This window comes from Puccinia triticina, chromosome 9A (genome assembly GCF_026914185.1).
Source record: "Puccinia triticina chromosome 9A, complete sequence".
Lineage (NCBI taxonomy): Eukaryota > Fungi > Basidiomycota > Pucciniomycetes > Pucciniales > Pucciniaceae > Puccinia > Puccinia triticina.
In genome coordinates, this window is record NC_070566.1 from 6,468,376 (window position 1) to 6,491,542 (window position 23,167).

At 47.1% G+C, this 23,167-nt stretch overlaps 9 protein-coding genes across 9 annotated transcripts; 3 read left to right on the plus strand and 6 right to left on the minus strand.

The window, feature by feature from the left end:
* Positions 1 to 752: 752 nt before the first annotated feature.
* Positions 753 to 3,008, minus strand: PtA15_9A649 (uncharacterized protein; the record flags this gene model as incomplete). The annotated part of the gene is made up of 1 exon (XM_053172880.1): positions 753 to 3,008. The coding sequence occupies one exon, from the start codon at positions 3,006 to 3,008 to the stop codon at positions 753 to 755; it is 2,256 nt and encodes a 751-aa protein (XP_053024077.1).
* Positions 3,009 to 3,332: 324 nt separating this feature from the next.
* On the plus strand, positions 3,333 to 4,010 carry PtA15_9A650 (uncharacterized protein; the record flags this gene model as incomplete). The annotated part of the gene is made up of 2 exons (XM_053172882.1): positions 3,333 to 3,378; positions 3,496 to 4,010. 2 exons carry the CDS (start codon positions 3,333 to 3,335, stop codon positions 4,008 to 4,010), a joined length of 561 nt encoding a protein of 186 aa, XP_053024078.1.
* Positions 4,011 to 4,157: 147 nt separating this feature from the next.
* PtA15_9A651 (uncharacterized protein) lies at positions 4,158 to 7,111 on the minus strand (the record flags this gene model as incomplete). The annotated part of the gene is made up of 5 exons (XM_053172883.1): positions 4,158 to 4,196; positions 4,258 to 5,338; positions 5,378 to 5,476; positions 5,633 to 6,161; positions 6,946 to 7,111. The coding sequence occupies 5 exons, from the start codon at positions 7,109 to 7,111 to the stop codon at positions 4,158 to 4,160; spliced, it is 1,914 nt and encodes a 637-aa protein (XP_053024079.1).
* Positions 7,112 to 10,838: 3,727 nt separating this feature from the next.
* On the minus strand, positions 10,839 to 11,321 carry PtA15_9A652 (uncharacterized protein; the record flags this gene model as incomplete). Its single annotated transcript, XM_053172884.1, has 2 exons — positions 10,839 to 10,860; positions 11,125 to 11,321. 2 exons carry the CDS (start codon positions 11,319 to 11,321, stop codon positions 10,839 to 10,841), a joined length of 219 nt encoding a protein of 72 aa, XP_053024080.1.
* Positions 11,322 to 11,732: 411 nt separating this feature from the next.
* On the minus strand, positions 11,733 to 11,924 carry PtA15_9A653 (uncharacterized protein; the record flags this gene model as incomplete). Its single annotated transcript, XM_053172885.1, has 1 exon — positions 11,733 to 11,924. One exon carries the CDS (start codon positions 11,922 to 11,924, stop codon positions 11,733 to 11,735), a length of 192 nt encoding a protein of 63 aa, XP_053024081.1.
* A 594-nt stretch (positions 11,925 to 12,518) lies between these two features.
* Positions 12,519 to 13,486, plus strand: PtA15_9A654 (uncharacterized protein; the record flags this gene model as incomplete). The annotated part of the gene is made up of 5 exons (XM_053172886.1): positions 12,519 to 12,651; positions 12,717 to 12,839; positions 12,909 to 13,199; positions 13,265 to 13,321; positions 13,392 to 13,486. The coding sequence occupies 5 exons, from the start codon at positions 12,519 to 12,521 to the stop codon at positions 13,484 to 13,486; spliced, it is 699 nt and encodes a 232-aa protein (XP_053024082.1).
* Positions 13,487 to 14,009: 523 nt separating this feature from the next.
* On the minus strand, positions 14,010 to 14,863 carry PtA15_9A655 (uncharacterized protein; the record flags this gene model as incomplete). Its single annotated transcript, XM_053172887.1, has 2 exons — positions 14,010 to 14,087; positions 14,165 to 14,863. The coding sequence occupies 2 exons, from the start codon at positions 14,861 to 14,863 to the stop codon at positions 14,010 to 14,012; spliced, it is 777 nt and encodes a 258-aa protein (XP_053024083.1).
* A 1,976-nt stretch (positions 14,864 to 16,839) lies between these two features.
* PtA15_9A656 (uncharacterized protein) lies at positions 16,840 to 17,552 on the minus strand (the record flags this gene model as incomplete). Its single annotated transcript, XM_053172888.1, has 3 exons — positions 16,840 to 17,033; positions 17,125 to 17,220; positions 17,285 to 17,552. 3 exons carry the CDS (start codon positions 17,550 to 17,552, stop codon positions 16,840 to 16,842), a joined length of 558 nt encoding a protein of 185 aa, XP_053024084.1.
* Positions 17,553 to 19,674: 2,122 nt separating this feature from the next.
* On the plus strand, positions 19,675 to 20,525 carry PtA15_9A657 (uncharacterized protein; the record flags this gene model as incomplete). The annotated part of the gene is made up of 5 exons (XM_053172889.1): positions 19,675 to 19,876; positions 19,945 to 20,040; positions 20,121 to 20,243; positions 20,332 to 20,391; positions 20,473 to 20,525. 5 exons carry the CDS (start codon positions 19,675 to 19,677, stop codon positions 20,523 to 20,525), a joined length of 534 nt encoding a protein of 177 aa, XP_053024085.1.
* Positions 20,526 to 23,167: the final 2,642 nt, after the last annotated feature.

Sequence of the window (23,167 nt, forward strand, 5' to 3'; positions counted from 1 at the left end):
TACAATGAGCGCGCTTTGTAATGTCACTTTGATATAAAAAATTGGACAAAAGCCACGATTTTGCCGCAGCTCTCACGCGGAAGAATGCCAATATGGCAATAGCTCATCAAACTTAGCCAAGTGCCGAGGTGGGGGCGCGACTGGGGAGGCCGGACTTAGTTATTTGATAACTCATAAGCCATCGGGAATGGCTCAATGGGAGATGCTGCTCAATTTGCATCAGGGTGCTCTGCACCCCCGGTCACGGCGAACTTAACACAAGTCCGCCTACGCTTGGGGGGGCCGAAGGGCCCGCCTCCCAAACCTTTGGTACCCCCGTTTGAGAGGCTATGTTAAGCTCGCAGTCACGGGAGGTTTAGTTAAGTCCCTATTACCCTTCAGAATGCCGAGCTTGCCCTTCCCTCTCTGTCAGGGACAGTCTGACAGATCACCAGGTCACAAGGATCTTAGGGAAAGGGTGCCAGCTCTTGAACAACCGTTAACCTGTTCGTCCAAGGGGATCCTGTTGGAGAGTGAGCTCAGAGAAAGTGATACTTTTCACATAACATGGGAAAAGTGAACTAAACAGTCTATCTACAAGAGCTGTGACAGGTGTCGCAGTCGAGATCTAACACAATGTCACAACATCCCCCCCCTCGGCAAGAAACCTGCACTACATTAGAGAATGAAAAGATAGACGAAAAGAAAGAAAGAAAGAAAAAAAATAGGAGAGAGCAAGATAAGAGAACAATGTAAGAAGAAAAAAAAAAAAACTAAGTTATAAGCCCTTGAATGATTGTCCTGCATTTTTGATGTGCCGACTTTCCCAGCGCCTTTGTGAGAACATCCGCAATCTGTTCCTTCCCTGGAATCCACTTGATGCTTGTTTTCTTCTCATACAAAGCCTGATTTGTAATGTAAAACTCCCGTTCAATGTGGTGCGTTCTTTTGTTCAAGGCGTCTTCACATCCGATTTTGACAGCGGACTGGTTGTCGCAAAGTATCATCACTGGGAAATTCACTCCCACAATATCCGACAGAAGATTCCGCATCCACAGCGCGTGTCTCGTGGCATGGCCCAGCACCATGTATTCAGCTTGGCAGGTTGAGCTTGCTACTGTGACTAGACGCCTAGAGACCCACATGATTGGTGAACCGTAGAGTTGAATTATAACCCCGTATGTAGAACTAGAGTTTGTTTCACCCCAATTTGCATATACAAAGCATTCAACCGGGTGACCATCCGAACGGTCTGGCCTTATTCTGAGCGGTGTCACTTTTGTCTCAGCCAGGTATCCTAGTAGGTGTCGCAGTCCTTTCCAGTGGAGCGCTGAGGGTCTGCTGGAGAATTGGGCTAGATATTTTACGCTGTACGCAATATTGGGCCGGGTTCCAACCGCAACATAACTGAGACTCCCTATAGTGGAAAGGAAATTGGTGCTATTGATGCCCGCCTCGGTAGTGTCCGTGTTGGCAGTGTAGCCTTCAGGCAGAGGTGTAGAGTGTAAGGTCACACCGTCCCAACGTTCTCTGAGAATCTTGTCAATCAAGAGCGGTTGCGTCAAATCAAAACTGTCTTGATTCCTAAAGATTTTCACTCCCACCATGCTAGTGAGTCCTTCATTCCACTTGATTTCAAGAGCGCCTTTCAGTTGTTTTTCTAGTAGTTTCAGGGCCTCGTCTGACAATCCTGTGACAATCCCGTCGTCTACATGCACCCAGATGATCGATCTGTCCTCTTTGCGTCTGAGAGTGTAGACGCTGGAGTCATAGTAACTTGACACATACCCAAGGCTAGCCAGCGTACCACTGAGGTGTTTCCACCAGCACCTTGCCGCCTGCTTTGTCCCGTAAAGTGCGCGCTTCAGGAGACAGGCCTCGCCAACATTAACGTTAAGTCCCTCAGGGGCTTGCACCCATACTTCCTCGTCGATGGGCGTGTTTAGATACGCCGCAACAAAGTCGAAGTTGTAGATTGGCCAGTTGTTCCTGGCTGCAATAGTCAGAAGAATTCTCATCAAAGTGAAGGTGGCCGTTGGTGCAAAGGTATGCGCGAATTCGGTGCCTTCTTTTTGATTGAATCCTTTTGCGACATACCGTGCCTTGTATTTGATGGATCCATCAGGGTTGGTCTTCTTTGCAAAAACCCACCGTGCTCCTAGTTTTCTCCGCTTCAATGGTAGTTTCCAAACGACCCAGACCTTCTTGCGTTTCAGATTGTCTAGTTTGGTGTTTACCGCCAGCTTCCATTGGGCTGCTTCAGGAGATTGCATTGCGGCTTTGAAAGTCAAGGGAACGTCGCAAGAGCTATCAGCGCAGTTCTCCATGTATTGGTCGACTAACTTCTCTTGATGTTCAACTAATTCTTCTTGGCTGAAGTCATTCAGGACCATGTGTTTAGCTTTGGGTGCTGGTGGCGGATGGGGTGGATTGGCGGTGGATTCTTTCTCTGGGATTGGGGCACTAGTGACCGGCCCTGATGGTAGGGCATTCCGTCCAAAATCTGCCCATGCCAAGGAGACTAGTTTCTTTGTTTTAGGGATCCAGAACGTCCAACCTTTTGATTCTGGTAGGTGCCCGACGACTAGAACTTCGACAGCGCGCTCATCAAGCTTCTTCCGTTTTTCAGGGGCTACCAAGATGTATGCTTTCAAACCAAAAACTCTTGTCCAATCCAGTTGCGGTTTGTCACTGAAGAAAAATTCGTACGGAGTTTTGTCTTTGGTGATGCGATTTGGGATTCTGTTCAACGTCCAAGCCGCCCAGAGGAAAGCGTATCCCCAAAATTCTTTGCCTAATTCGCTGTTGTACAAGATGCTTCTACCCATCTCTGCAACTGTTCTGTTGTAGCGTTCAGCGGCGCCGTTTTGAAAATGATGGTAGGGGAGTGAGCGCTCTGCCACAATACCTTTGTCACCGAGATACTTACCAAAAACCTTTGATTCAAATTCACCTCCATTATCTGAGCGTAGAATCTTCACTTTGCAATTGGTTTGATTTTCCCATCTGGTGATTGTCTGCGTAAGCATATCAGCTGCCTCACTCTTAGCCTTGAGGATTTTGCACTTCACACGTAAAAACATCCCTTATTGTAAGAGCATATTTGCCTCCTGTCATAGTCGGTGTATCAAAGGGACCCATTAGATCAACACATACCACCAACAAGCGTTCAACACATTGTTTGGTTGGGCCAAGTGCCGAAGTCTTTGTTGCTTTGCAGATTGAACAGACAGGACACTTAATAGAACCCGTCGGCATTGTTGTGGGCAGACCATAACCTAGCTGTAGTTTCACCATCCGTCTAATCTTACGGAGGCTCGCATGTCCGAAAAGTCTATGCCAGAACAGTAGAGATGGCCTCGCGGTACTGGTTTGGGGGTACCTGGTACCGCCTGGAGGGTACCCTCTGGTGCGCCGGCGCACCAGCCCAGAGGTACCAGGTGCGGTACCAGGTGCCTGCTTTGGGGGTAAAAAACTGAAGACACCCGGGTGTACCGCCGGTGTACCATCGGCTAGGGAATGCCTTTGGGTACCCGTTGGCCGGTACCCGGCACCCGCGGGCGGGTACCCGCCGCACCCGCCGCGCACCCGCCAGGCGGTGCCGGATGCGGTGTTGGGTGTCAGCTTTTGGTGAACAAACGGGTGCGTACCCGGGTACCCGCCTCCCGCGCTCGCTCGTCTTCCCCGCCCCGCTGAGCCTCATCCTCGGCGACTGCGCCTCCGTCACCCTCGCCGTCCCCGCCTCCGTCACCCTCGCCGTCCCCGCCAACAGCCGCAAGCCAATCAGCCACACCCTCGCCGATCGCCGGCCTCCTCGCCCGCACCAACGCCCCCTCGCCCCTGCCCCACCCCTCGCTGAAAGCCGCCGGGCTCTCCAGCCTGGCATTCAAGACCCCCGGCCTCGCCGGAACACACAAAGTCGCCCGCAACGCCGTCCTCGGGCACCTGTGGGACTTGTCGAGTACGCCCCCCGCTGCCTTCTCTTCCCCCACCCTAGAAAAAGCTGGGAGGTACCCCTGGTACCCCCATAAGGTACCGCCGGTACCCTGTCAGGCGGTACCAGGTGCGGTACCAGGTGTCTGTTTTTCAGAAAAAACGACCCGGTACCCTGGTCCTGCAAGGGTACCCGGGTCCCATGGGGCCATCTCTACAGAACAGCAATGTTTTCTCATCATTTGTCAGCTCCTCGGGATTCCATGTAAACTGACTATGCTCCACTAGATTGGGAGATTTGAAAATTGAGTTGGCATCAATTGGATGGTTGAATTCATTGCATACTTGGACATGAGAGGGTGAAACAACAGAGGAAACAATGGCTTGAGTGGGAATTGGTAGTGGCCACGTGTTATGGATGGGATCAAATTCGCTATGGAGGAGGACGCTTCCATTGCCGTCGACTAGATCTATTGAATCAAAGTTCCCGTTCACAAAAAACATTGCATTAGACTTCTTGAATGCCGCAATAGACAATAAGGTAGAGCAAGCACGCTCACAGTAGAAGATCTTTTTAACTACAATGATTGCCTTGTTCATCCCGACAAATTTCAAGGTACCCATGCCTGTAATGTAGTCACAGTTGGAGTCAGTTGCTACTTTCACGGCAATAGGGTGGTCTATAGTTACGAAGTTGTGCAATGCGTACCTATCTCCGGTGACGTTGTCAGATGCGCCAGAGTCCCAGATGACTTCTTGGCCGTCACGTTGAATGATCATTTCTCGGAGGTTGAAGCGTTGATCACCCGGTTCGGCAGAAAGATATTCACCTTCAATAACATATTCAACAGTCTCAGCTTCATCATTGGCGAACAGGTCCGGGTTGATTTGTTGTGTCTCAATTTTCTTGGCTATATTGGGTGTGCCTTTTGGTTTGACGAAAGGAGACGAAGCTGACTTTGTTGGCGCTGGATCTCTTGATTCTGGTTGAATCGGTTTGATGTATGGCACTCGGTCGAAGTTGTAGGTAACCAAGCATGAAGGGAATTGGGGTTGGGAGTTGGGATTGGGCCGACTGGGCACTGGTCGGTGACTTGGGTTGTTTTTCCGGCTAGTTGGACAGTTGGTTGCGTAGTGTCCGTTTTGCTTGCATATGTAGCAGATAGGTGGCTTGTTCAGCGCCAGAGCACTGACTTGCTGACCCTCTTCAGCCGCTGAGCTTGTTCCTGAAACACTAGTATTGCTGCGGCTAGCTAGGGTGACATTGTCCAATTGGCTAGCTAGCTTTATGTTCATTGCTGAGGTATCTGATCTTCCGGTTTCTTCCGCTAGCCTGTGTTCAATACGGGCCAAATCCCACAGTTGCAGTACGTCGGAGGAGGCAGGTAGTTGGAAATCTCGGGTCTCCATGAAGAGGTCAACTTTCCTGTCAAGTGCGGGTCAAAGATGATTCTTGAGGTTCGACTGGAAAATCAGGGCAGTGACGTTGTCCCAGGTGAACTCAATGCCTTGTTCAATGAAAGTTTTCGCGCATCTGTCGAAAGCTGATATCACCTCGGCTGAGCTGCCGCAATCAGATGGGTTGATGTTCTTCAACGTTTCCCAAGCTTGCAGTTGTTTGGCTCGGTTCACGACGCGGAACTTAGCCAGTAGGTGGTTGTAAACTTCTGCGGAGTTTTTGAGTCAAATGAGATCATACATGAGATCGGGGTGAACTGACAAGTGGATGATCCCTCGCGCTATCTTCTCTTGGTACGGGTCGACAATTGCGTCCTCCTCTGGGGTGTAGAAGAATTCGTCCTGAAAACGTTTGAAAGCTATGACGCCGAGAGCTTTGTCCCACGACTGGATATTCGATCCGTCGACATTGAGAATCTGTTCTGGCTTTAGCTTTTTCAGCGCTGCGTTAACAATGGCCAATATCTTGGCATCCTTGTCTAGAAGAGCCCGTTGATTGGATCTGACATTCTCCGCATCACAACAATTCATAAGGTCCTTGTGTCTTGCGCGGTCCTCCTTGCGTTGAAGGCGCATTTCGGCAATGAGGCTGGCTAGGAGGTTGGATTGCATTGCCGGCGGTCGAAACTCAGGCACCGGAGCTTGCATTGAGGAAGGGGCTGGAGCGTTGAGGTGTGGGGGGGTCTCCGTTCGTCTCCAGTTCGTAGCGGAGGAACCAATGACTCGGTCCTTGATTCTAGCCTGAAATGTTGTCTCTTCGGGGAGCTCTTCAGAGAACGCTTGGCCTTTCCCTTTATCGATACCAGTTTAGTTGGACGGCCCTTCTGCTTTGCTGGTTGTTGATGGTACGCGGCCCAAGTGACGTCGGAAAAAATTGTTGGAAGGAAGTTGTGGCCCAAGAACTGTTTTCAGAGTCGGATTTTTGGGTGTCATTCGGTTGATTGTCCGCAAACCTGGTATTAGGGGGGTTCACAATTGGATTTTTGGTTGCTGGTGGCCCCATAAAATGTTACTTGCTGGTGCACAATTTGGGCCATAAAATTACCACCAGAAATGGTAAAACTTTGCTGGTCATCCAACAGGGACCAGCAAAATTTTAGACTCACAAGTGAACAGACCGGCACCCCTTCAATACCAGTCATCACCTGGAATGCATACCTCCATCCAATGGCCGGTCAACACGGGTCATCGGGTCAAGTACACACTCAACTCTTCCCCAACACCGGTGATTGGACACAGGCACACACCCCACTCCACTCAATGACCAATACACACTCCACTCAATGACCAATTACCTGGTCATCGAGTGCACACACACTCCACTCAATGGCCGGACCAGGTCATCGAGTGGGTACAGTTTACACACTCCACTCGATGACCCAATTGTGTCATCCGTACCGACTCGATGGCCGGACCGGCTCATTGAGTGGACACATACACTCCACTCGATGGCCGGACCAGGTCATCAAGTGAATACACCTCCACTCGATGACCCGGTCCGGCCATCGAGTGGATAACTGCTCCACTCAATGACTTGATCCGGCCATTGAGTGGATAACAACTCCACTTGATGACCCGGTCTGGCCATCGAGTGGATAACTACTCCACTCAATGACCCGGTCTGGCCATGGAGTGGAGTAGTTATCCACTCGATGGCCGATCCGGTCATCGGTGGAGTAATCCACTCGATGGCCGATCCGGTCATCGGTGGAGTAATCCACTTGATGGCCGATCCGGTCATTGGTGGAGTAATTCACTTGATGGCCAATCCGGTCATTGGTGGAGTAATCCACTCAATGGCCAATCCGGTCATTGGTGGAGTAATCCACTTGATGGCCAATCCGGTCATTGAGTGGAGTGTATGTGTCCACTCGATGATTCGGTCTGGCCATTGAGTTGGTACGGATGACCCAATCGGGTCATCAAGGGGAGTGTGTACCCACTCGATGACCCGGTCCGGCCATTGAGTGGAGTAGTTATCCTCGATGAGCGGTAGTGGTGATCCACTTGATGACCCAAAGGTCATCGAGTGGGGTATGTATCCACCCGATGACCGGGTTGGTCATTGAGTGGAGTGCATGTACATATGGGTGTTGGCTGACCGGCCTTTCATCGGAGGTGTATGATAAATACATACATGATGGCCAGTCTTGACCCGCCCGGGTTCAGTGTGATGGGCACCAGTACGTTTCCGTTGCTCAGCCAGCATAAAATCCTCCTGGTGTGAGGTTAAAAATTTAATTGCGCAGCGTGCGCATCTCTACTGGTGAGGTGATAAAATGTTGCTGGTGAAATCCAATTGTGAACCCCCCTATTGGACCTAGTCTGTTTACAGGTCTGGGGTTTTGGGATGGCGCGGATTTATCATTGGACATGGTGGAGAGGTTGGAAGGTTGATTGTGGAACAGAAAGGGGAAAAAAAAGAAAATACGGGGGAAAAAAAGAAATATGGGAAAAGGAATATAGATAATGATAAACCAAGATTGGGTGAGGATTCAATCAAACTTTGATGGACTAAAACAAACTTCAACCAGCTTTTCAGCCAATATCATTAAGCTTTGAGTGAAGCTAAACCTCACTCTGTTTGTGCGGTGATGGGTGATCAATCCAACCTAAGCATCTGCAGGATGCTCGCCACACAATACAGAATTCAGAAGAACACACTCTAGCTATACTCAGGCTCTTAAGTGGGTATTACAAAGCTTGTCCATCGTTGATGATCGAAATGTTTCTGAAGGAAAAGGTTTGGTCGGAGATAGAAGAAAAAAAAGGGAAACCCGCTGGCGGACTACTTTTCTTGTCAATGAACGACTACTAAACTCGTCTTGATAAAAGACTACTGATGTGGTCTCTTCCGTATTCAGCTACTGATGATTTGAGCTACTCTTGAGCAAAAATAGGCTCATAACCTGTTGGAGAGTGAGCTCAGAGAAAGTGATACTTTTCACATAACATGGGAAAAGTGAACTAAATAGTCTATCTACAAGAGCTGTGACAGGTGTTGCAGTCAAGATCTAACACAATGTCACAACAGATCCATCCCGGCCGGCGCGTGACCTCAGTCCAAAATGTTGAGATAGTGTATTAGCATCTCACTATGTATTATGCTTCTAATCTATACACCCACAACTCAGCCTATATTGTGCATGTATATAGTCTAGTTGTTTCCCTCACTGTGATTTCTAACACTGAATGATTATTACACGTTGACTCAATGTGCTGGACCATGTCCATGACATCTTGTCATCTCTCATAGTTCTTGTGTCACCTTTGTTGCCCTCAACAGGTTATGAAGCCCATGTGCTCCACCTGTCGCACCTCTTTATTTCATTTTTTTCTTCACACTCATTTCCACCGGCTTCACTCGCTCTTCCGGATTTTTTTTCTTTGGCCCGCCCCCCGTGGTTTCACTCGACTCAATCACCAGAACTCTTTGTCGCTCGTAGACCTGTCGTCGCTCGCAACTTGCTGGATCACCTGGAAACCCGTCGGATCTCTCAAGGACTCATCGGAAGCCGTCAGGACTCGTCGGATCCCGTCAGGACTCGTCGGATCCCGTCAGGACTCGTCGGATCCCGTCAGGTGTTGTCGGAACCCGTCTGGAATCGTCAGAACTCGTCAGGACAGATCGGAGCTCCTCAGGACCCCTCAGGACTTTTCAGGACTCGTCAGGACAGATCGGAGCTCCTCAGGACCCCTCAGGACTGGTCAGAACTCGTCACAAACGATCAGAGCTCCTCACGACCCTTCAAGACCAATCAAAGCTCGTCCGGACGCTTCGGAACTCGTCAGACCCTTGATTTAACGTCTACAGCCTCCAGCAACCTTTGATGGACTCCTGCGACCCTTGGTAGCCTCCAGCAACCCTCGGCGGTCCCCAGCGACCCTCGGCGGCCCCCAGCAACCCTCGGCGGCCCCCAGCAACCCTCGGCGGCCCTCAGCGACCTTCGGTGGCCTCCAGCGACCTTTGATGGCCTCCAGAGGCCCTCGATGGCCTCCAACTACCATTGATGGCCTCCAGCGACTGTACCAAGCCTCGATTTCCCTCTGAAGCATTGATAAATTGTCCATAGGCCCAATCATTCCTCTGAAGCAGTGATACCACATTTTTTTTCTTGTTTCTCAAATAAGCAGATGTAACCGCTTGCTAAAATTCTGGTTTACTGCATTTATTTTAAGATTTCATTCCCCCAGGTGACCAGTCTATTTTTTTTGTTGTTGTTCTGATAGTCACACCAAAATTTGACTATTAGAAAAAGGCAACCTCCGTTCTGGCAATGACAACTCCGGTCTAGCCTTATAGGTAATTCCTACCCCTCTGCAAGTTTGTACATTGGCTGTCATGGCTTTTCCCTGCACCATGTGGAGGATGGATCTCTACCTTGGTTTGACAACTTTCTTGCCTTTCTCAGTTTGGATGTTTATACTGACAGCTGCTTGTCCTGACCAACCCCTTTGGCCTAACCAAGCCATTCAAGATCTGGGTATGTGAAGGTTGGACAAGTAGGACTTGTTATGTATAGATTTATCAGCAAGGGGGTGTGTTGAGATAGTGTATTAGCATCTCACTATGTATTATGCTTCTAATCTATACACCCACAACTCAGCCTATATTGTGCATGTATATAGTCTAGTTGTTTGCCTCACTGTGATTTCTAACACTGAATGATTATTACATGTTGACTCAATGTGCTGGACCATGTCCATGACATCTTGTCATCTCTCATAGTTCTTGTGTCACCTTTGTTGCCCTCAACACAAAAGGTATTCATGGTGGGCAAGCGGGGATCTTCAGGCAGCGAGCTGAACTCTAGCTTGTACACACAGCCTCTCAATTGGACGCAAAGTGCAGAAGTGCCTGCCTCCCTGCAAAAGCGGGGATTTGGACAAGTTTGTTAACTAGTCCCTTTGGGGACGCGCAAAGCGTCTCTGAGAATTTGCATTTGTTGGGATAAGTTGAAGAGTTTGGGGAACTTGACCCGGCTGGCAATCACATTGGTCCGGGCGAGCCCGGGTCAACAAACCTCAGGCTTGATTTCAGGTTTAGCGCTAAATTTAGCTAGCCTAAAGCCTGAAACTTAGCCTCAGACCATTCACATTGGTCTGGTTAAAATTCAGGTTAGTGTAGAGACTGTAAAATGAAGATGTGTCTGGTGAGAGTCAAACTCACAACCTCAGCTATGCTGAGACACATACTAGAGTGCTGCCTTTACCAGCTAGCACTACAGGCAAACAGGTGACATTCCCGCACGCAGCGTCACCTGCGCAGTGACTGCGGCCACCAAAATTAGGTGACGCTGCGTGCGGGAGTGACAGCTGTCTGCCTGTAGTGTAGGCTACAGACGCTTGTGGCTGCCAGCTGGGTGGTTGGTTGGTAGTGCTCATGGGTCAATCCGACAGCCCTCCATACTGTGGTGATACATCATGGTAGCAGATTAACAGACAACTCAACAGTTAGCAAATACAGGTTAAAAGTCCGGGTTAGCTAACCTAATAGCGTCAAACACATTTGTCCGGGTTAACTTCTGGGTTAACAAACCCAACAGGGCAAACCTGGCAAGTTGAATCCGGCTCTTTGATGGATGATGCAAGAACCAGATCCACTTGAAGAAGCAGACTTTTTAACAAATTCCAACGATGATCCCAAAATTACACACGGGAAAAGCAAGGATCAAAGATGTTTCGAAGGCCAACAGAAGCTCAATAACAATTACTTTGTAAAAAATTCTAGAGACATGCAACTAAAAAACATACCGATTTGTTAAAGTGGCAACCTCCTTGTGCATGCCTGAGAGGCCTTTGAATGTTTCTTGTACTCGTACCCAGAAGGATCCGATGGTCTGCGAGTTATTGGTTATAATGTCCTTCGAGATCTCAATCCAGCTACGGGCCAGTTGTTCATCTTCGATGGGGTTGAAGTTGCTTGCGCGAGTCCGCTTTGGTTTAGTCATTGTGCTGGTGGCACTGGTGGGTGTTGACGAAGTTGGAGATGATTTGAATGTCCCTGAATCAAACCCGGTGGAACCTGGACTAACAAACCAGAGGTTTGATTTCAGGTTAGCGGTCGCTAAATTTAGCGACCACAAACCTGAAATCAAACTCCTGGTTTGGTAACCCGATGTTAACCCGGCACCAATGCGAGTGGCCAATCAGGTTTGGTCGGGTTAACTCGCCTTAACCCGGCAATTTAACCCGACCAATGCGAATGCTCTCAGTGAAGGGCATTCCTGAGGTCAGTTAGCCTGAAGCTGACCCAAGGAATGCGTCTGCCCACTCGAAACAGCCTCGCTAATTGACCTGCCCACAAACCAGGGCTTGCTTCACCTGGAAATTAAGCGAACTAATACGAGTGAGGAGAGGCTTTAAGATGCGCTGGCGGACGCGGTCTGAGCTTTCCAACCTATCGGCCCGAGTGCAATCACAGCCACGTGGAACGTGTCATCAGCAGCGGCTTGCTGGCTGGGCAAGCCGGGGGTGTCTCGGGACTGGTCGACCGGCTCGGAGGAGGAGCGCTGACCATTCCCGATGCAGGCGGAGGCGGCTATCTCTGACATAGATTACAGCCCGACCCAGCTCCTCCCGACAGGTATAATCTACAGGCCCTGAAACGAGAGGAGAATGCCATTTCCATGTTCCTGACACAAAGAAGTTTCTTGACCCACGGCCCAGCACGGCGATTGGAATATTCGGCTTTGGTTTTTTTCCATTGGCAAACCAAGGGGGCGATGAGATACCATAGTGTCGCACCTCGGCTTCCGTACAAGATCCCCCACCAGTGGGCGACAGCCTACACAGGCTGCCGGAAGCCGGGAGATAGCAAGCCACCGAGTTTCATCTCCTCCAAACGACCAGGATGAAACTCACTGGAGGCTGTCTTCCAAGTTTCAACAGCCCAAACGAGTAACCAGCATGCTAGGGAACGCCAAGCCACGCGACCCTAGGGACTCCAGAGAGCACTCGAAGACTGGCTCAGGGCCCAGCGGAAGAGGATATAAGACCATCGACTGTGGGCCTGCAAGAGACCCACCAGCCAGCACCTCACTGCACTCACTCACCCACTCACTCACTCACACATTCACTCACCACTCCACAGCTCCAACTCGTTCTGACTCAACGTCTGCTCGCCCAACCTATTTACTTAACTTAAAATGCATCACAGCTTCTTCACCACCGCTCTTTTGCTCGCCTCCAACGTCTTCGCCCAAGACGCGCCCACCAACACCACCGCCACCAATGCCCAAGTAAACCCCCAGGCAACCGCCGCCGGAGGTGCCCCCCCAGGTTTGTCCCCAACATCAGTCTCGGCACCGTTGATCCAACTGACTCCCTTCCGCCGCACTCCACAGTTCCCAACGCTATTGCTGTCACTTGCACCAACAGCCACTTGCCTTTCTCCCAGCGTGAACTCGCCCAGATGGCCCTCATGGACGCAAACGCTGACCGCACCAAGATTCCCGACCCCAAAACCCGTGAGTAACCCCATCCCATCTCGCAACAACTACCACCTAGACATCCCCTCACCACTCGCCCGTTCCCAGTGTCGGCCAACCAAACTGCCGCCATCTGCAAGAATGACCAGACCACCGCCGTCTGTGTCCTGAACACATGCGACATCGTCGCGAACCCCTCCCCAAGTAAGCCCCTGAGACACATCCCTATCCCGGGCCTCACAGCTGACCCCAAGTATCCTTCCACAGCTTGCCACGGCTGCGTCGAATACACCCCCAACGCCAAAGGTGACGACGGTACCCTTGGTACTGTCATCACCGATCCCGTAGTGTGTGACGACAGCTACAACTTCAACGTGACCGAAACCAGAACCCCTTACCGTGAGTGATTCCCCAAACCCGACTGTTTTCCTTTCCAGGCTGAACATTCAATCCACGTATGCTAGTGTGCTCGACCAAGACCCAGATGACCTACTCTTGCAAGAAATGCGAGGGAGCAAGAGGTAAGCGACACGCTCATTAACCATAGCCATGGTCCCAACAACTGACTGATTGTGATCCCATCCACCCCAGGCTGCAACACCTGTTATGACGTCAAAGACATTCCCGCTGGCCCCACTGCCCCCCCTGCCACCACCGCTCCTGTCACTCCCCCCGCTAACCCTTAGAGCAGTGATTGTCGCACCGTGCCCGCTACAATTTCTGCCTGCAATTCTGCACTGTTCTTGTAATATCTTCATCACTCCCTTTTTACGACACGTGTTCATTCCAATAGCCCATGAACCTATACATTCTTTTCAGACTTCAAATTCCTCCCCTCTTTTCACATTACACGCTCATACATGTGGCAATCATACCTTCACCTACTTGGAATACATCATCTCTCTCATACTACTTCTATGACACCAGATTTGACCGCATGAGCAACGCGTCCAAAAAGGTGCGAGAATGTTTCACAGCGTACCAAACCATTTTCTGGCCTAGTCAAATCCCCGTCTCATTAAAGTTCAGCTGGCTGTCATGTGACTGGCACTCCCTCAGTTAAAAAGATGCTCAAATGAGTCGCGAGCTCGGATTTTAAATATGTTTCGACGGGATCAAGGCAATATAATTCATGAAAATTTAGAGGGCGTTTTACAACAGCATTGAATGACAAAAAATCTTCGTCTCGGCGAAAAGTGTACCTGTCACCTAAATCGGCTCTTCTGTTTCGCTTATCCGAAGGGAGGCTCTACACAAAGGGCAGCTAGTATTACCCTGTAACCAGTCCTGCATGCCAGAGTGATAAATGTATGCTCAATTTTTCATTGAGAAAAAAAATGAATAAATGAGTAAGGAAGACTTACTTGCAGACAGATGCGATGGAAACGATGTGAGGCATGACATGGGAGCACAAAAAGCGTGTCACCTTCCACATCGTCTTCGAGGCATATCGAACAACTGGCCAGGACCGCTTGTTCATCAGAGTTCTCCGCACGTGAGGGGCCGGCGGTTGTGGTTTGCAGTCGGTCGAGGAGTTCTTCAATCTCGTGAACGGCAAGGTGTCTAGGAACAGGCGTGTTAGTAACAATCATGAGCCGGAAAGACTCTTGCAAATCGCGGAAGAATCTCTGAACACGCAGTTGATTTTCGGCGCTTGAGGGGCTCGGTGGTGCATTTCCATCGGCAACAGGCGCTGGGGGTGGCGCTTGATAGCCCGCATCAATTTCTGGGTCAGGTTCTTCGAAGTCCTCCAATTCATCGTCGGCTCCCAACATCTCATTTGGTCCTGAAATATGTTCGTTAACTATTACAGAATACGAACTTGAAGTGGACGCACGAGTAACAGACATATCCGTTGCGAAATTATCTCGGAGCTCTGGCAGGTGTGCAGAAGTAGTCCCGGGGAACGTCGGGTTTCCACTCATCTCAGATCCATCGGCTGGGCCGTGGTGCGAGAGAGATCGTGTCCGTGAAGGAGTTTGACAAACTTCGCGAGAGCTACTAGGTCCTAGGTCTAAAATTTCTGCCGCATCCAAGTCACCGGGAAATGGATTGTGGTTCATGATCAATTGTTGTTGTTGGCAAGCGGTGGATGTGGATGGCGAATGTGCAAGCTTCCGGGCTCTTGTGATGATGAAGTTAGATGGGGTCGTGGAGGAGGCATGATGGTCCGACACCTGCCTTTAAAAAGAAAGCTGAAGGGAAAAGCAAACAACAGCCGTTTGAGATTCGGGGTAATAGTTTGCTTTTCATTCCTGGGCGCTTTCCCTTACAGACCATTTCAGATACTCGGCGATCAAAAGTGCCGCCTTTCTAATCTAGCGCATTTCAAGACAATATTCGTATCATAAATGTATCAAACCAATTCAAGGTGATATGCAAGTTCGGATTACATCCTTCGGATCCTGGTTTCCTTTCTCACCTGTGCAATCAGATTCTGCAGCATCCATCATGATAGAAAAAAAGCAATTGAGGAGGACTTTGAAGTGAAAATTTCGGATTTTCTAAATACTTTCATGAAGCACTCCAGATCCTTCCATGCAATTCTCAGATTTTGGTTTGATAAGGCAAGAAAAAGAGGTAAACACTGGAGGACTGTTTGATTGAAAATTGGTGAGTGAAAAGAGCTGGAGGACGTGTCCTGGGATTGACGATGACCTCGATTGAATTTTATACTGTAGGCGTCATCTGAATAAACGCAATGATTAACCCACAAAAGGGGTTATAAAAAAGAGACAAAAGATGGTGGTCAATGTTGCACTTTTTTTTTGAATAATAGAAGAATGAAAATACAACGATAAAGCTCCATAGAGCCCCACATTTACAATTAATGAGAAAACCAGATGGTAAAAAGGCACCATCACAGAGGGCGGCTTTAAGTTTGATGAATGTTTTTGCAGTCCTAACCTATAAACCTAGCCAAAGTAAAATTCCACATTTTTATTTTCTCTTTATTCTTTTCAGATGATCAGTATTCTCACTTTCAATCATAGCTCCTAATTTCACTTCAGGAACCTTATCAGTTTTAGACTTCTAGCCATATTCATGTGAGAAATACGCATTACTGGTTCTTGAGTAGGTGATTTCTGAGACTTCTCATTGTTTGTTGTTCTTCCCACTCTGCACTTGACATGCAAACCCACTTTTTATTGATGCTTAGATATCTTGTCTCAAATAATTTTTTGTAGAATCATCTTTTATGCCAGCCTTGATTGCCCTGAGGAACCACATACGGTAGCAGTATGACTGAGTTTGTGCCAAAGTGTATTCATAATTCCAAAAAAAATGGACAAAGCAAAAATTGGAATCTAAAACTTATAAAAGAATTTTTACTTCCAAAAGATGTAAAATGAAGATTGGTGATAACACCTATTGTGATGGAAAGTCTATCTATATTTTGAAGATGAAAGTTCAAAAAGTAACCGCTCCTCATATGCAAAAAAAATAATGAAACCAAGAGCACCATAGAAAGTAACATGCAATCCTCCTCATCACTGGGGTATGGCAGGGGCGCCAGCTGAGCTGACAGTCTAAGTAGAGCCAGGAGTGTCAGTAGTACCAGTAGTACCAGTAGTACCAGTAGTACCAGTAGTGCCAGTAGTGCCAGTAGTACCAGTAGTACCAGTAGTACCAGTAGTGCCAGTAGTACCAGTAGTACCAGTAGTACCAGTAGTACCAGTAGTACCAGTAGTACCAGTAGTACCAGTAGTACCAGTAGTACCAGTAGTACCAGTAGTACCAGTAGTGCCTGTAGTACCAGTAGTACCTGTAGTACCAGTTGTACCAGTTGTACCAGTTGTACCAGTAGTGCCAGTAGTGCCAGTAGTGCCAGCTGAGTTGTCAGTCTGGTCATTGGGGTTGCCCTTTGAGTCGTCAGTGTAGCATGCTTGACATGCTAAAGAAGAAAATTTATAAGGGGGGAGAGGCGGCTCAGCTTGCTTGCTAGAACTTCCAATTAATCATTTGACTCTTACCTACTGCTCCTTGGCATTCCCCAGCACAGGTATAAGTTTTTTCCTGAGTCATGCACACTAGGAAGTTAAAGGGACATTTGATTGTTAGCGATCAGCCGATTCGACAGAATTGGTCTCAACTTACTGTTCCCATTCTGCTTGTTCGTCGGAGTCTTCAAAGAATAACCAGAATCGCAAGTCACTTTGTCCAATGTAGCTGCGCCTTTCATTGCGGTGAAGTCGTTACTATCCTTGTCCATCTCACAGCACTGAGTACAAACTGAAATGCGAGAAACATGATCAGAATTAATCTTTCTTTATTTTCCCGTTTCTCATGAGACAATTTGGAACAGTGCCTGAAAAATGCCAACCTGTGGGTTGTGGAATTTTGCATGTGTTAAGGTCACACAATCCTGCCCCAGATTCTGTCGCTGTTTCACAGAGAGCCATCGTTTGATTATCAGAAACTGTTTGGAACAAAAGTTGTCAGTTTTGTGCTGTATATCTGTTCGTCTGCCTGAATTGACTAACGTTTAGACGGATCGACTTTTTGCCCGGCAGCACTGGACGTAGCGTTCATGCCATTCCCGGCATCCTGTTTCGTTATTTCGTACAAGTCGCGTTCGGACACGGGCACGAAGGTATTTTTGCACTCCAAAGGAACTTGAGGGGGTAACTGCTGAGTGTCCTTGGTTTTTTGATCATCTAGATTCCCGCCTGGGAAAGGCGTCTGGGCCCCGGCATCAGCCTGGACACTGAACAAGCACACACTGATGACGACGAAAAAGAAGAACTGCATTTTGTGCAAGTATATAATATTTGATTTGAAAGAAAGACTGTTAAGATGGTAACTGAAGAAGAAGTCTTAATGTGAAATGAAGGAGATTCGTCAAGGAGAGTAGTATCGGTATGATTGTCGTGTATGTATGATTGGTGGGCAGGAATGTTGAATAAGATGGTTTTAGAAAGCAGCTGGAGACACGGTCTTTTAACCTGATGCAGAACCCAGGCCTGCAAACCTCTCTAGTTCTAAGATGTGAGCATGAGTACGCGATGTCGATGAGTGCAACGCTAGCTTGGCTGTTACCCGAGGCTCGAAGCCCCAATGAGTTTTATCCCCGGTTGTGTTGTTTCATCAAGCAAGAAATGCGTGTCTGCATGTTTCTTAATTTTGGAGTTAGTCAACCGCTTATCAACCGGCCTCACCAAAGCAACAGGTGAGAATGGTGGTCAGGTGGTCGGTGGCTAGACTAACTCCGCGACATGGTTCCAAGATATGCCCAAATCAGTATCATCGGCAGCATTTCAAGTCAGTCATGTCTGGGCCGCGCAAGATGTGCTCCGTGTATGAGGTAAATGTTGACGTCCCTTGAAACAGCAATAGTTAGCAACGAGGATAACTATCAGGACCATGGGAGCAAGCCTTCAACACCGAGCCTCGGAGGCAAAAGAATAGAGGGTTGGAAAAACAACTCCTGAAAATTGGGAAAATGACTCCCAAAGTTGGTTTACGTCCCGCGGACCCATGGCCGACCCCCATGGGCAACCGCCCAAGTCCAACCGGACCCTTTTTTGGGTCAAGATTATTCCGGAAGTCGTCGACCAAATTTGGCGGATATTTGGGGGTTATCCACGTAATTTTATTCAACTTTGTTGGACATTTCTCCCAGGACGTAAACATGAACTTTTGGGCGTCATTTTCCCAATTCCTGGGATTTGTTTTTCCAAGCCTCATTATGGATACCATCCAAGCAGAACACTAGGCTGTTCAGCACATGAGTTATCCAGAGGGTAGGCTTGGTGAGCCTAGCTTTGAAAGAGTGTGTTTACTTAAGACTCAAGAGCATATATGGCAAAGATGAAGCAACGACACTTGGGTCATGAAGCACAGTCAGATGATGTGTAGGCAAACAAGTTGAGGTTAATGACTCATCAAAGAAATTGGACAGCAGCAAGTTGCAACCCAGACGCCCGGCCCGACGGGAATGCTATCTTCATTTGCCAAGAGAAACATGTTCTTGCATCAGATTCAAATACTCGAGTGTGCCATCCACATGTGATTTGCTTTACTGTTGGCACTACCAGGCCCGTGAGGGACTTGGTTAAGTCAGGACTCACGTAGCCACTAGTAAAGATAATTTATTAGCCATAGCCAAGTGTGACATACTCCATAACATAGGTCGCACACGAATTTGCCAAGTCTGCCGAAGCCTAGGCCTTCTTGGTCAACTCCTCTCAAACGAAAGTGTGCAGTATTTAGATTGTTCTTGGCACTTTGACCTCAACGGCATCGTTTAGACACCCAACTGGAGGATTGGTTCTCGAGCGAGTGCACGAGAGGACCAGATTGGTTTGACCAAGTATTGGAAATCTTGAGCTAAATAGTTTGAGAGAGAGATATGTTTGTTCAGTGCGACATAAGAGTTCTCCATACAGGCAAAGCAAGAGCAAGCCAAGTTGTGTGTTCCGGTGGGACACGTTTGTGTTAGGCACGTCGTCGTTCGTCGAGCTTGATGTTGCAAGGTTACACAAACTATCTGAGCCTCGGAAGCCCACAGTTTTGTTCATTTGCCTGTTCTGTCTTGTCAACCTCGGCGAGAAGGGTTGGAAGAAAAGCGGTGCAGAGACAAAACATGTTTCTTCCAAAGCGACCTCAACCTTGCGCGCCCAGTGATGAATTTGCTTGTGCCCACCAATGAGAAGTGATGGTCTATACCTTCGTCACCTTGACCGATAGAGGATAAAAGGAGGCCCATAATCTTTCCAGGAAGGCATCAATCCACCCAGCTTTGCCAACATCAGCTACCATACTTATTTATTTATTTATTTATTCATCACACCAATCCATCACCCTTGCACTCACTTCTATTAACCTATTCTACCAGTCTTTCATTACTTATTTAATTTAAAATTAACCAAAAATGCATCTAGTTTCTTTCGTCATTCTCAGTCTGAGCTTTTACCGTGCTCAAGCCGACTCAGCCCAATCCAACGCTTCTATGTCGGCTTCCCAACCCAAGGTGTCTCCTATGCAGTGCGGCAACATCTTCTTGCCATTGTCGCCAGTTGATATTGCTGAAATGCAAAGCAAGGGTGGTCTTAGTGCAAGCGAAAGAGCCAAATGTTTGTGGACCATTTCCTAATTACCTCAATGATACTCTGTCCTGAAATTTTGTTTGCTCTCTACGCAGTATCCAAGGACCCAGTAGAGGCTGTCTGCAAAAGCACCGCCACAGGAACCGATGGGGGTATTTGCGACTTCAAGAGTTGCTCCGGGAAGCCTGCAGGTAGGCCACTTGTCCATCTTTTCGCATCCAAGGGCTCTCATGCTGAATCGAGACTGAAATTTTTCTTATTATTATTCAAGTTTGTGGTACCTGCTACCCAGTTACAATGAAAGAAGGAAAACTTGTGAAGACTTCTGAGACCTCTGTAGAGAGTGTTGAATGCGGAAAGAACTACTTCTTGAAAACCGAGAAGGACCATAATGGTGAGTTAGGATGGCAAGGCTCAAAATTAATCTCAGGGGTTTGGTCAAGAGCTGAAAAATCATCTCATTTCCTTTGTTTTTACTTAAGTTTGCACTGCTTATGATAACAAGATGTACAGCTGCGTTGGGGAATGCAAGGCCTCCATTGGTAAGAATTATCAGTTACCTGAAATCATGCAATATAAACCGGTAGACTAACCTTTCTTATACTCATCTTTTTAATTTTAAGAATGCCAATCTTGTGTTAGGATGGATGACCCTGCCTTCAAACAGGCTTCCTAGATGATACATCTTTTTCAATCTTTGGGTTCTGTTTCTTTCTTGAATAGTTGGCAGCTTTTTTTCTTGCATACTTATATCATGGGAGGCAATGTTTTCAGTCGAAAAGGGTGGATTTTTTTCCTTGGAGACCTGTTCACTATTTTTTCCTTTGGTTTCACATTGAAATACTTTGCATGCTGAAAAAAAAACACTTTTCTGAATATAGGGTTGTTTTATAACTTGTGCACAAGCCTGTCAAATGATTTGTGCACATTAATAGTTTACCAACCCATTTTTTCAGTAAATATTACTTTTTTGGAAGTTGAAAACATAAAAAAGAGTCATTGTGGGCGTCTCAAAAACTCTTGGGGGGCCTTGAAACCTTCAAAGTTCATTATTATCTGATTGGCCAGAAAAAATACCTCCCAGCTTGGATGGAGATACATTTAATATTGAGAAGATTTAATGAGAGTTTTGGCCATTAAAATTATATTCACAGCAGACTTATTGGGCTTTCTGTTAGACTAGCAAACCTGCAACCAATCCAATCCAAGACAGATATTGGCAATAATGTGTATAGTATTGGTTTTTAAATAACCAAGGATTCAATCCCACATATTTTATTGAAAAGCAGATATAATACTTTTGCATTGTATTGAATATTTGTTTTACCTTTTTTGGGAAATTTGCACAAAATCCAATGGCCTGTCTGGTAAATACATAAAATATTGGATTGAATTGGGGACCTAATCCCTGTACTATGATACATCTTGATGGTGTTGGTTGTCAGATCCAATACTGATACAACTTATCAGATACAAAACCTATCCCATATCAATAAATACCAAGAAATTTATTGGATTGATTGCATGTGAAAACCCGCCACATTGGGGTGTAAATGTTTTTATGCACCTCAGAAAAGGCATGCCAAAATTTCAGCCATAAGATTGACAGTCCCATCAGTCTGTAAAAACCAGTAAATTTCCAATACAGAACCTAGTTTTTTTAATAATTGAAAATGAGAGGCTGGTTTGAATTTTTGATATACATAGCTGAGAGAGAAAATTGGTGAGTGTTAGCTTGATTTTTGTGCAAGCCAAATTGGGTGAGGATTCTTATTTGGTGGAAGTTTCCTTTGGGTTTCAATCATAGAAAAATTCAAACAATTGAGTTGCTGAGCTTAAGGTAATAAGTTTAGTGTTGAGGTTTGGTTGGGTAAGGGTTCCTTTGACTATATCCAGATTCAAGAGGGCAAGAAGGGAGAGACCTGAAAGAAACTTTCAAATTCAAGAGCTCATGGATTCTTAAGCAGGTAAATTCATGTCCTCAAGTAATTAATTGTGGAAAAACCTGCCTCTGATCCATCTAGAAGCTTGACTGTTGCAACAAAAGATGAAAATTTTTGAACTTGATGGTAGTTGAACATGTTGGTCAAGACCATCAAGAGTTTAATCTTCATATTATAAATTCAATTGATGCCCAACAATGAGTTTTGAGTCCAAGTCCAAGAGGAAGAAAATGAAAAAAGTGTATTTATGAGTGATACTAGAATTTTCTCATAACTTGTTGCATGAAAGTTGAACCAGGTGATTTAAGCTGAGAGGACTGTTTTGACTCACAATGAGATTCTTGAGTGAGAAAAGATATTGATTTGAGTAATTCCACAATGAGATGGTACTACCAGTAATAAGTGCAGAGATGGTATGAGACTTTGTCTGTCCTGGGTGGAGGCAGTTGGGAGAGGGGAAGAAATGCTTTTTAGGTTGCCTTCTGTGTTGGCCCAGATTTTGAAGCATAAATATAAAAACTGATAGCTTGGTTGGAGGTTGTATTTCAAAATAAACACCAAGTTTAGATACTTTGCCATGGTTTGATTTGGCTGTGATGATCAGAACAAAAAAAAAAGAATTGCAGGAGGAAAAATTCAAAACTTTATTTATACTATCTAAAAGCCTCAAGATAAATTCAAAGAGACATCAATTACTTCATTCCTTTTATCAGTCTTCACCTCCAATTTCACATTTGCATATCTTTGGTCTTGGAAAATCCTTATGTGAATATATATGAGCCTGTTTGCATATCAAAGGCAACACCTCAACAGCTGGGCTTTGCTGACATAAGCGCCAAAATAGCGAAGCGCAGCGGCCATCCGGTTTTTGCTGGCTCCAAAAAGCAATAGCGTCAGCGGCCAGGCGCTGTTTTCAGTGTCAGTGCAGCAGAAAAACTCACTGCACAGATTTTGATCCTCAGGTAGAGAAGAGTTTTTCCCCTCTTTTGCTGCAAAGTAGCGCAGCGGCTTGACCCGCTTTTTGCTGCAAAAATTGTTTCTAGCGCAGGCTCCAGAGCCCTGCGGCGCTTGGGCCCACTAAGCCTCTTTTTCCTTAGAATAGTGATGATAGCGCAAGGAACATCACGGTTTTGTGTCCTGCAGAGCTGTTTTGACTGAGAGCAACCACAAGATGCACAGAAGTGAAAAACTCCCCACTTTTCAGCGCTCAACCCTCTTATAGCAAGCTTCACTTCTTTTCAGCGCTCAGGGCTCTTGTCAGCTAGGTTCACTGCTTTTCAGCGCGCAGCGCAGCGATTTTCCGCTGTTCCAGCGGTCAGCCCAGCGGTTTTCTGCTTCAGGCCACTGAAATATTGTTTTTTTCGCCCTCAGATCA